At 38.6% G+C, this 13,523-nt stretch overlaps 1 protein-coding gene across 1 annotated transcript in view; it reads left to right on the top strand.

Annotated features, from left to right (window-relative positions):
* prmt3 (protein arginine methyltransferase 3) overlaps nt 1-13,523 on the top strand; it is a 75,940-nt gene that overhangs the window by 4,669 nt on the left and 57,748 nt on the right. Inside the window, exons 5-9 of the mRNA XM_061813896.1 lie at nt 16-121; nt 708-846; nt 1,354-1,495; nt 4,859-4,924; nt 6,769-6,890. Of these exons, the coding sequence (XP_061669880.1) occupies nt 16-121; nt 708-846; nt 1,354-1,495; nt 4,859-4,924; nt 6,769-6,890 (575 nt within the window). The remainder of the gene's footprint in view (nt 1-15; nt 122-707; nt 847-1,353; nt 1,496-4,858; nt 4,925-6,768; nt 6,891-13,523) is intronic.

Here is a 13,523-nt window from a genome sequence, read left to right as displayed (position 1 = left end):
TGACCTTTTCTTCAGAAATGTGATCCGTCACATCTCATCGGGCTACCAGATGTTCCCTTACCGTGGGAGAGTGAAGAATTCCTTCAGCCAGTTATACAGGATGATCCCTTATTGCAAACTGGTACTACTTAATTTTTCAATTAAAGATGCACTGTTTAATAAGCACAGTTTTGTGGCACAGAAAGGTGGAACCTCCTCATGTGGTTATACTGGGTGCCTCCTTTGCAGTGGATTTGTCTCTGTGAGAATGTTGAATGAACCACCACTCTTTAAAGAGGTCATTGCACTTGTGTGGTTATTTGTGCTCTTTGAGATTACGATGTATCTGATGATGACTTTATACTCTACGTGTGCATTCATCCATCCATTTTCTAAAGTGCATGGCTCATTAGGGTTGCAGCCAGCTGAGCTGGAGCCTATCCCATCTTATTTTGGGCAAGAGGCAGTGTACAGCCTACACTGTTCGCCAGTCAAATGCAGGGAACATTTAGAAAACCATTCACATCTATTGACAGTACAAAGTACTATTATTTTCCTATTCAGTAATCTTCTAGAGCAGTATGGCTGTCTAGCATCGTACAAATATAAACACATTTAAAACCACTGTAATTGACTTGGAGTGATCACAAATGAATGAATTGGAGTAAAATGATGACTTGAAACAAGCCAATACACGTGCAGTCTGAATTCCATTATGTTCTTTGTAGACCCTGAGGATCTGTGTGGTCACCAGGGGAAGGTTGCATCAACATGCGGACCATCAGAGTCCAATGAGGCGATGCTGCAGAGGGTATCTTTTGCTGAGGAGGCTATGGCTCAATCCTTTGAAAATCTGCAAAAACTACAGTCAGTGAAGTTACTCTTTCAAATTTAATTGTCTAATTTTTCCTTGTTCTGGCTTCTATTTGAATTGTTTCAATCTTTCTTCGAAAGAGCTGCTTTATTTATTTCTTTTGTTTATTTAGTTTACATTTGATGGGTCCTCTTACTCATTCGCAATATCCCAGACCGGCCACCAGGGGGACACAATATTTCAGATACTTTAGCAGCCATCCTACCATGTGGAAGAAGTTTTTAAGAAAGGGAAAATTCCACTGCAGCACGGAGGTTTGAGTGAGGATGGGGGTTGGAAGATGGGATTGTAAGGGAAAATTACAGAAAGTGAGGAAGGGGAGGGGAGGAGATGGCTGAATGAAAAGTGAGCTCCAAAGATAAATGCCTCTCATATGCTCCATTTACCTCTATGTCCTGTATGGCGTAAAGGTTGAGTGTGCTTTCTACCCACAGCTTTTGCTCTGTGTCCTAGTACGTATATGAAGTATAAAACTCAAATTTATTTTGCATACTCTTAAGGCTACTGCTCCAAGATTTGGTGCTGAATCCAGAAAATGGAAGGTCCACTAATCTGTCCAGCGTGGCTGAGCTTCGCGAGGAAGAGGACGAAGCCTACTTCAGCTCGTATGGTCATTATGGCATTCACGAGGAGATGCTCAAGGTGTGAACTTACAATTGAATCCATACAAACAATGTGTGACGGACGAGCTAGTTCCACAGGTGCCGTTTTCTGTCTGCTGAGCTCTGCACCACACCACGCTCTGCAGTGGACAACTTTGCCGCATAATTGGAAAGTAGCGCATAAATGATCATTCAGTATGCACACATTCATACTGGGGATAACATGTTTTGTTGAAAGTGCCAAGTCAGCAGTAAGCTGCAACGTGAGACACCGACATTGCCTCTACATTGAAATTAATTTTCACATTGCCTAAGCACTAATGTGTCAAAACGTAGACAACTGAGATGTATGTCTGTCAGACATTTTGGCTGTGTGCCGCACTTACTGCAGTACTTGCACATATCCTGTCCACTATCCTGATTGGACTGTCGAGCTTTACGTTTTGTGTTCGTTTGTGCACGTCACGCTGATGTGAATCGCCTCTGACGCACTTTGTGTGTATGTGGGGGGAGAGAGAGAGAGAGGGAGAGAAAGAGAGAAAAACAAGGTGGGTTTTTTTCTTACCTACCACAACTTTTAAATTACCCCATTTTATAGATATGTACCAATTAGTAATAAATAGCAGAGGTTAGTTTCAGAACAAGAGTTTCACTTAAGTGTGCTCTGTTAAAGGGAGACTGTTTGCTTTGGTGTGATAATTTTAGTTTCGAAATGGCACCGTGAGTGTTTCCATCGTCAGTAATGACATGCCTACAATTGCAATTGTTCCTCACTGCCTTGTGAACGGCATCATATGGTAGCTTACATGCACACTAAAACCCTTGCTGGCATGCATGCAAACAGTGCAAACCAGTATCTATAAGTGTAATTTGTTGGACAGGAAGTTATGCACTGACATTGGTTCTGTGTTATTTGTAACACAAAATTTGATTAAAAATTTTACTTTTGTAAATTTTTTTTATTTGGCAATAATTAATCACAATGTTAAAGTCCCATCCCTAATTTCTCATATCATTTAGACTATTTTGTGGATAGCCATCAAATTACCTTCAGAAGGAGAAATTGTTTAAATTCGAGGTTTTAATATAATAAAATGGGTAAAAAGGCCAAATATAGTGACATCAATTACCTGCAATTTAAGTGAAAAGAAATATTAACAGCGGAAGCTGCATGCACACATCCTCTTATAATTGGGGATGTGTCTGTTCAGAATTAATCAACCACAGCCAACTATGATACAGCCTATGATATACAGGAGTCAGCGCATCACTGCCAGTGTTAAAAGTTCCTCAAACCAACTCCAAAGTTCAGATGTTCTTGTAGTCTTTTCCAGACTTTTTTCTGCTTTGTAGTAGAAACCTAAGAGTTTTGTGCTAATACTGACTTGTATTTGGAATTGTTCATAATTCAGTTCACTTTGACTAAGCCCCCATTTCCATCAGATGAAAAGGTAGGTATGGTGTTTATATTGGAATGAGCAGTATTGTGTTTGCCCCGAGCATACCTTCAGGATCAATGGCCAAAATGTTTAATATTGGTTTCATTGGATTACAAAACATTTTCCGTTTTTCACACCTATTTTAGATTTTAATTCAAGTGGGGGGGTTTTTCCCCCCAAAAAGTAAAATGACCCTTTATGTTCTTTTTGGTCAGCAGTGATTTTTGGGTTGGACCTCTGCCATGGAGGCCATTTTCGCATCATCTCATCATTATTGCTGTGTCATGAAAATGGACCTTAACTGAGGTCAAGCTTGCAGTTGTTTAGAAGTTGTCCCAACCTTCTTTGTGGTCTCCTGGAAGAGTCATTGCTGGTCTGTTTGGGTAATCTTTGTAGAACAGCCACTCCTAGTCATCTCTGTGCCGTGTTTGTTTCAAGTTAGGATATTAGCGCTCTCTATGGTTCTCTGGGATCCTAAAGCTTTAGGAATGGCTTTTCCTTCACCTTCACCTTTAACTTTCATTTTCACCTTCACAGACTCCAAGTTATGATTTACTTTATTTTTGTACTGTGTATGGAATTTTTCTTTGGATTGTTTCATTTATTGTAAGATTTTTTTTAAATGTTTTTTTTTTCATCTGACTTGATTTTGTTTGGACAGATTGTGTTTGAGTGATATCTTGATTGAAGATTTCTGGGGGGAATCAAGCTTGCGTATGATCAGTGAAAATTAACCCCAAATTGTGATTAGCCGCATTCCTATCATAAGTCATGATTTAACAAGGGATGTAGTTGCTTTTTCACACAAGAGCCAGGTAACTTTGAATAGTTTTTTTACTGAATACATGGAATTCTGATTGAAAAATCATAATTTTAAGTTCACTTGATTATATTTCTATGGTACTGACATTAATATTAATAAATTGGGGAAACTGCAAAAATAGTTGAATTTGACAAGAGGGATACTTCTTCACGGCACAGTATGAAGAGTACAAGAGATTGTCATATCTACTAAACTGCTTGTGCTTGCCAGAAATTCTTGTAGCTCCTTCAATACAGTGGTACCTGTACTTATGAAATCAATTCGTTCTGGATTTTTTTTTGTATATAGAAGTGCATTTTACATGTAAATAGCATAATCCATTCCAAACCCCCCGAGCCCACCACCAAAAAATAAGTATTCAAAGTACATAGGGTAAGGAATAATGAAAAAAAAAAATGTTCATTTACCTTTGGCGTTGGGCGCCTATGCAAAGACGCGGGTGAGTGACGCACAAAAGGCATTGTGAGGGATGGAGAAGGAGGCAAACTGAGAGCCCAGAGAAAACATGTACATACGAACGTACACACACACAATTTAATTCCACTAAAGTTTCTTGGGGAAGAAAGATGAATAGACTTGCAAAAAACACATTAACATGAGCTTGTGACAGTGTGTGGCAGCGGTAGCATGATTCAGTGACATTTGAGTTTCGGAGGGAATCAAAAAACATCATGGCTAAAAATTGACATCCCTCCTAGCCAGTGGGATGCATCGTCTAGTCATTCCACCTTGGAAAAAACAATTGAACAGTTTAAGACAACAAATACAGGTCAGTGTTAGTGAAATTTGTGTCAATTGTCCATGTATAGGAACTTCTGATTACTCAATGTTACTCAGAGACCACTAACCCCAAAAATAATTGTAGCATAAGTGCTGTCCATGACTAAATATTGAACATGGAAACACAAAAAGCTGCAGCAAAGGTAAAAATATTCAAAATTAATTATGTCAATAAGTAATAATAAATAAATGTTACTCAGTTGATGTTTGCAGCCATCTTGAAAGGCATCAATGATGTGCCATATATGCAGCAGTATAACAGGAACATACTGTACACATGGACACATTCATAGGCATCTTTAAATACATTGAAATTACTCTCTCAAATTTAAATTGAGCATTTTTCATGTTCTTTTCACAGGATAAAGTGCGCACTGAGAGTTACCGTGACTTCATGTACAATAACCCTGAAGTGTTCAGAGACAAGGTGAGCCTATTTAACATAACTAAATCTAAAAATGCAAATAGCACATAATACCATTCTGACCCATTTGCATAATGTTCCCTAGCATTCTTTCGGCTTGTCCCGTTAGCAAATAATGTGCAATTCTCTCAGCAAGCTTTATAATGAGCAAATTCAATTGCTGTCATCAAGGTACGTGTGAGTTTGTATGTGTAGCATGTGCAGATTAGATTGTTTAATGAACAGCCAAGTCTTCAACACAAACACTATATTTTTCACAGGTATTAATACGATAATAGTGTCTGATTTAAACTACTGGGTGACTTTATTAGTGCATTCAATGTCGACTGCAAAGCACTGATAACAAACACAGGCTTCAACTAACAAAACACACAACCCTTTACCAGGAAAGACCATTGCTGTTAGTCCCAGGAAGCAGTGGTCCATATCATGGCCATCCATTATATAGGGGGCTGCTGGTGAGCACTGGAATGAGTGTGTGGTTGTGTGAGAGGAGGTTGCGTTGATGGGAACGTACATTATCCTTGTCAGAGGCAAACATTTGGCACAGAGGAGGCGGGATATTGAATACAAGAGGATTTTCTTATACCAGCACTGCAAAGATTGTTTGGCAGAGTGCACATAAATGTGGCGGGTGAGCACAAAAGTGTTGTTTATGATGTGTCAGCGCTGTACCTGTAGCCCCCGAAGCAAGCCCATAAGGGCAGCAGGATACCTGCAGCCGCAGCTGCCTGATAGGGAGACACAGATTCAACTAGTAGTAGAGTGCAGGCTCACTACAGAGGATGTCAGGCATTTCACACCAGTGGTGGCATACATGAAGAAATTAGGTGTTCCCCCTCAAGCAAAGCAAATGTATTTGTATAGCGCATTTCATACACAAGGTAACTTAATGCGCTTTACACAATTAAAAGTATTCAAATACATAAAAACATCTGGAAAAAGTACAATTAAAACAGCTTTTACTGCAAGAAATATTGAAAAGTGGAAGTACTCTAAAATGCATGAGAAGAAAAGAAGAGTTTTTAATCTGGATTTGAAAACACTCACTCTTGGGGCTGACATCACCTCTGTTGGCCACTTTTTGCAGCATATTAGCTAAAAGCTTGTTAACCACAACAAACGGAGTGTGAGTCTTGTTGAGGTTCAGAAAAGTGATGCCGTCTAGCCATGACTAACTCTTGGTTAAAATTACAAAGACATTGTCTGTAGAGTTCATGGTCAATTTGGAGTTGAGTTTTTCTCCACTTGCGTTCTGCTTTCCTACACTTTGATTTAGAGCTCTTGACCATCATTGTCAAGATGGTCTTGGTTTTAACAGGAGCGACTGCATTCATGCATTTGAGATTTTCGAGGTGAAATTGTCCAAAAGTTCACCGTCTCATATGTTCTGCAACCTCAGCTCACGAACTGAAATTGAATTTGAAAACTGGAAACCAACAGTTTCTCATTGAAACAATTTGAAATACAATTCCTTCTTTTCAGACCAAGAACAAAGTTGTTTCCCTCATTTTTATTGGTGTATTGTTAGCAAGGTTACATAAAGGATTGATGGACAGCACTCATTCTCTGACCACCATGCAACTTCACACCATGCCTTATCTTACCGTTTGTCAAGCTGTGGGTTTTGTATTGCTCTCCTTCTTTTTACAAAAAACTTCTAGCATTTACCACTGAAGCACAATCAGCATACTGCAGCATCTCCGACTTGGCAATATGCAGTTTAACATCATACCCACACATAAATAGATGGAACCTACACATCCATATTCCTCTAATGTCCAAAAATGATATATTTGAATGATTTTTCACAACAATTACGAGTTCACACTTTTTGCGCCCTATAGGTTGTTTTAGATGTTGGCTGCGGGACTTGCATACTATCGATGTTTGCTGCCAGGGCTGGAGCCAAGAAGGTCATAGCTGTTGACCAATCAGAAATTATCTACCAAGCCATGGATATAGTCAGGTGAGAGAATTTAGTAGGGACTTTTAAGCAACATTCAGTGTCACCATTCAACAACCCCAAAAATGCCCGTTTTCTAGTATTACGAAGTGTAACAGTTTTTGTAAAAAAAATTAAAAATCATGCAAAATTATGGAGAACTGCACAAAATATCAGTACCCAAGTGTGTTAGCAATGCTTTAATAATCACACCTAGCAGGTTCTACATTAGACTAAACGACAAAAATGGTAATTCAGTTTAATAACGCCCTCTCGAAAAACTAATACTGTCCTTACAATTACGTCTGTGCCCCCACTGTGCCCGTGTGTTTTTGGGCATCATCCTGCTTTCAAGACCCATTACCTGAGTCTGAGGTGAAGCTTTCAGACACTAGCAGCACATTTCTCTCTCTACCTTGGTTAGTCTCGAGATTTCGTTGTATCCTGCATAAATCAGCCCGAGAACATAACATAGCTTCTGTCATGTTGAACTATAGCGAGAGTGTTCTTTTCTTGATATGCTTCATTTTTGCCTCTCTGATCATAGAGCTGATATCCCCTGCCATAAAGTTCCAGGCTTGTCAACATGCAGTTTGTCAAATTCCAGTCTTGCTTTTTTATGATTTGTTTTCAAGAGAAGTGTTCTCCTTGGTCGTCCCGCGTGAAGTCTACTTTGGCTCAAACGTCACTTTTTTTCACCTTTAATTTCCTTTGAGGTTGTTCTGGGCTCTTTTCTTGCCATTGCTATTGTCACTCTTCAATTTGTCATCATTTTTCCTCCTGCGACAACTGGAGGTTGACTATAGTGCAGTAGATCTTAAATTTTGGAATAATATACACAGGTGTAGTCATAGGAACATTATGCTGCTTGGAGATGGTCTTAGTCTTTACCTTTAACATAGTCTATTTTTTTTCTAATCTTCTGAGGCAGATCTCTTTTGCTTCCTATGGGCCATTGAATGTGGTACACATCATGTCTCCAAACAGCACAGTGCATACTTGTCACCCTTGAAATGGGCCGACTGACTGCTTACAAGTGTGAAAAGACCTGTGATTCTAATTGGAGTACACACCTTGTTTGAACATGTTTCTTGGGTAAGATTACCTTCTTTTTTATAGGTTCCATTATTTTTGTCCAGCACAGTTTAATGAATTTTTCTTTTTATTCTAAACCACAATTCAAAAGCAATATTTGATACAAAACAGTGTAAAACATTTCAGAAAACAATTTTTAAAAAGCAGTAATACTTTTACATTTCAGAAATAAAATTAACAAAGCAGAAATACTTTTACATTTCAGAAATAAAATTAACAAAAGCCGAAACACATTTACATTTCAGAAAATGAATTAACATAAGCCGAAACACTTTTCTCTTTCAGAAAACAACACCTTTGCAAAAGACGAAACAAATTACATTTGCAACAACCCAGAGCACGTACGTCAAATTTCGTCAAAAATCCTATTACCTTTCTCGGCAATAACTGCTCTGCTTCAAGATGCTTCTGCATCACAGGAAATGTAAGCTATTCAGATGTAATGAGATGCCCTTTCCAAATATTATTAAAAAAAAAAACAAGTTTATTATGGTTAGGTTTAGGACTTGGGTTGGGGTTAAAGCAGTTTAGGATGAGTTAAGTTTAGGATTATGATGATTAAGGCTGCCGCACACCTTCGCTGAACCAGAGAGAGCTATGGTGCTTTGTGGATGGTTTTCTTGAGTACCTGAGCGGTCGGCCACTGGTTTTGACGCAATTCAAAATTATAATCTCTGTTGAATGGTGTCTTAACGTCCCAGTTCATATTCAGTCAAAATGTGCAGAAACTTTCACCTATGGTGAAAATACATTTGCGAGTTTGTAAGATGTGCTGCCAAGTTTCTTCATCACAAATCATTTGAAAAGTATGTAAAGTGTCACATTTAGTTTTTCAATAAATACTAATTTATATTTGTAATTTGAAATGTGCTTGTGCATAGACAAGTGAAGTTTGTGACCAGAATGGACATTCAAAGGAAAGGAGCCGGCAGCTTCCTTTTGATTATCCACACTTTCCCTTGAATTCTCACCACCATCCTGTCTCTTTTACAATGTTCTTCTTCCTTAATGCTTATCTTTTTATGATTTAAAAAATGTGATCAAGTACAATATATTGTATATACAGCATCAAATGCCTAAACTGGGTCTCTGTTCAGGATACACTAGATTGCTATTAATGTTGGGCTTTCCCTTTCTGGGTTGTCTCATTTGTAATTTGCTTCATCTTTTGTAAAAGTGTTTCTGCTTTTGTTTATGTTTCGTGAAATCAGTGACGAAAGGCCTCTGGATTTTCCCGGAATTCCGGAGTTTTAAATTTTTCATGAAAATTGCTCTGGAAAATTGAGGAAAAATTGCCCAAAATTAATCCGGATATTAGTTGACAACATTGAACAAACATGCGTTTGAGTTCATTGTTTTTCTTTCACGAGCCGAGCCATGATGAGGCACTAACACTAGTAACAGTAACGCCCCTCCCCTCGCATTCTCTCTTATTTTGTGTGGTCTTAACATTAATTTATGTGTTTATTTCATAAACGTTGTTAACTAAACGAGCCTGCTCCAAAACAACCAGGATTCACCCGGAAACAGGAAATGCAAGTTAACCGTACGGAGCATGTACGAAAGCGGATGTTCAGAACTGCTTCACGTAATGCGAGCGCATTTACGGCGAAAGTCATCAACATCATGAGGCATGTTACACCAGGGGTGCTCATTGCGTTGATCGCGGAGCAGTGTGAATGCTTTAAAAAAACAAAACAACAACAACATTAGACTATCATCCACCTTGATTGATTGCTTGATTCAGGTGTGGCCAATACGTCGACGCATTCACATAAAGGTGCGTTCTAGTTACGGGAGTCCAATGGTGCGTGCCCCCCCCCCCCTTCCAACAATACATCATGATTGCCGACAGGAATGTTTGTTCCAATGTATCGCTAGCTTCTTGGGGATGTGGGGGGATGGGGGGCAAAAAAATCTGGGCTTGGCCCTTGGGGAACTTCTGCCCAACTTTTTTTTTTTTGGGTCAGGACTGAGAAATTTCACTTTAAATTTTTGTCATAATTTTGTTCACAGATATTGCCAGAATGCACCACAGCCATCCATTTTCACAAAAAATTTCCCGGGGGAGCATGCCCCCGGACCCCCTAGTGCTCGCATTTGTATTTTGAGGAATTTTCACGAAAATCCACTTTCATCTCTACGAGATATAAAAGTGCTTCACAATTTACATTGTTTTGCACTTCCAGGCCACTATCCTTACTTCCACTATTTAATTTTCCAACATAATCAGACTCAGCTTTATTTTGCCAACTGTATGTCAAAAACACAAAGAATTTGTGTCTCGTAAGTTGGACCCACTCAGTATGACAACAGCCAGCCAGTTGACGAAGAATACTTTTGAGAAAAGCCATTGTGAAGAACAGTCACTGAGTAATAAAAGGTTGCTCGTCATCTGGTAATGCCAGTACATTTTTTTTTCAACAATGGCGCAAAAAAATATGCAGAGTTCTCTAGCAATGACCGGAGTGACTAACAGAGCAATAGTCTGGTGCAATGACCATTTTGGAAAGGGTGCAGAGACTTCAAGGAATATATACATTTTGAAGTGACTCATCGTGCGAAAATCTGGGACAATGTTGATTTTGCAAATGTTGCAGATACTACTCAGTAGATGCAGATGCTACTCAGGCACATGTCTGGCCATACAGATATGCAAATAGTGCAGCGTGGAAAGACTACTACAGTGAGTGCACAAGAAATGTATGGTTGACAGAAATTATGTAGAAATGTGACAACAAACTCAGGACAAAAAACACACATTACACACACCCAACCCTAAATAAAAAATGATAAAATAGAATTGTACGTTAGCTGCTTAAGAAGTGTGCCGTGTAACTGACTGGCGGCCAGTTCAGGGTGTAGTCTACTTTCCGCTTGAAGTTAGCCCTCCTGTGACCCCTGTGAGGATAAGAGACTTGAAAAATGGATTGATGAACTATTTAAGAAGTTAATGGTGAGAGGGAAAAAGCTGTTGGAATGTCTACTACTTTTAGTTTGCATTGCTTGGTAGCGCCTACCTGAGGTAAGCAGCTGGAAGAGCAAGAGACCAGGATGTCGAGGGTCCTGGAGGATTTGACCTCTTGTCTTAGATCTAGTAGCATGGAAGTCCTAATTTATTATTTTCATCAGATTCAAGTTTCTGTGATTGTTTTTTTTTTTTTCCATTAACAGGGGTACCAACAATCATCGCTACGTGTACCTTTCAAGAGTGTCTCCATTACTGTATGTAAAGGTGATGGGTTTCTTCTCTACTCTCATTAATTCATTTGATTACACCTGCCCTCTGACTAATCCTTCAATTGCCACACTAGTTGGGGTTTGAGTCAACACACATGCACACATCTTTTAAGATGATTCAATTTAGGGTGCTTCTTTATTTGGAGCTGTCCAGTGTATGCTTGGGTTCTAAAATCCATTTAGCTGTACCAGAGGTGGGACATCCTTCTTCACAGCTCTGCTTCTTAAAACATTTTTGACTTAGTCTATACGAATGCCATTATTACAGTAATGTAAGAGTTTCTTATAAGCAGAACAACAGGGTTTGCTAAAGAAAAAGGACATTTTAATTTTACAGCCCACTGGCTCGCTGTGGGAGCAGGAGTAGGCATGCAGTGTGCTGCTCAGGTTTGTCAGCGGTGAACGCTGAGCTCCGCCCTCATAGGCACACACATGGCAAAGAGGATCTGCTTTGGTTGTGACTTTATCGCTCTTATTTCTGTGAGTCTCCTACATCCTCTTGCTGCTAATATCAGGATTGTAATTAAAGTGGCTTCTGTTGGTTGCGCAGAAGCATTCATCTCCTGTCTCCTCTCCGTAGCTGAAGTTTAAATGAAAGGCTGAATTTCTTCCTTCACAGTCACTTCCTTAATGGATAATGTCTAGTTTTTTTAATGGCTGGCGTTGATGGATTGTTCAATAAAATGCTCTGGATTGTGATCACAAAGTGGATGTTTGAAACTTAACCTAACTAGTTATCGTGTTATGAGATTGTGTTGTCTTTTTGTGTCAACATATAAACCCCAAAGTATTTTTAGATATTCTTACCATGAAAAGATGAAAAGAAAATGTATGCAAGACCTCCTAGCTAATACCCACTCTGATGGCTATGTGCTATGGGCATAACAAAATGTTACTTATTTAGAGATGGTAAATCCTTTTAATTCATTCTTACTGTGCTACCAGTGATGTAGATCAGTGATTCCCAACCTTTATTGAGTCATATTTTACATTTGAAAAATCTCACGGCATACCACCATAGAAAAATGTCACAAAAAGTGGATACACAAGTCAATTATACACTTTTATTTATTTGTTGAATTTGTCTTTATATGCCCCTGCCATAGAGAGGTGACTGAAGATACATTATTTGTTGTAAATATTTTGACCAATTTAATGAAATTTTATCATTTCCTATATCTGTCAACACCTGATGAGTGCTAGGGGAGTAAAATAGGTTACAGGATACTCGAGTGGCAAGAGGGGAAAGCTAAAACAATTATATATATATATATATGATAGGATGAGTGATATTGTATGGTAGACTTTTTTTCTTGTACTGCGCACACAAATGCGCACACACGTATATACTGTGTATGTATGTATGTATATATATATATATATATATATATATAATATATATATATATAAAACTCATATTATGATTATATAATACATTGTTACATCGCAGAGAGGAATTGATCAATGGAATTGTCAGGCAAGCAAACAAACGATTCCAAGAAATCACATTACTGGAACAATTTCTCAAAGGCATCCAGTGGCAATGGCGTACCCAGTGATGCTTATTTAATGTTTAAGTCAATACCAAGACATAATTTCCACACCCTTTGTTTTCTGTGCATGATTTCACAATTAATCAAATATTCTTTCAGAAACCTTCTAAACATTAAAAGCAAGTTTTTGTGATGACTAAACCAATAACTCCAACAACCAAAATAAGATGACCATTTTGTTATTTGACTGCTTCAAATTTATTGATACATGGTGGTGCTAAGCACAATAAAGAATCAATACATTTTTAGCATGTTACATTTCTGATATACTTGAAATAATTTAAATTAGGGCAGAGTTGAAAATGTTATGTATCACCTTGAAAGTGTCTAAAAAAGAATATATAATTCCCCATTTACATCTAGGTTTCTGTTAAATGTCAAGTCAAAATGCATGTTCTTGCTCAGGAACAAACCTCTACATTTCTGAGGAATTGGATACACAACCTTTGGCTCGCCTACATTCACTCTCCCACATATAGGACATTTCCATACAAGTCAACAGAGACATTGACTCCTCTTTGAGCCCTGACATTGTCCTGTAAATTACCCCAATAATGAGTTTACAGTGCTGCCCTGTTGTAAAGATAGGATTGTGTGTGTGTGTGTGTGTGTGTGTGTGTGTGTGTGTGTGTGTGTGTGTGTGTGTTGGGTGGGGTGGGGTGTTCGGACTCTGGAAGGATGTGATAGCAGTTTGAGCAAGGTGGTAGAGAAGGGGAAGACTGTTCAAGATAAGCATCACTGCTACAGAAATGAACTCTGGGCTGCTGTG

Source organism: Syngnathoides biaculeatus, chromosome 3 (genome assembly GCF_019802595.1).
Source record: "Syngnathoides biaculeatus isolate LvHL_M chromosome 3, ASM1980259v1, whole genome shotgun sequence".
NCBI classification, from domain to species: domain Eukaryota; kingdom Metazoa; phylum Chordata; class Actinopteri; order Syngnathiformes; family Syngnathidae; genus Syngnathoides; species Syngnathoides biaculeatus.
Note: the sequence above shows the minus strand (reverse complement) of the source record. Positions and strands in the feature narration are given on the sequence as shown.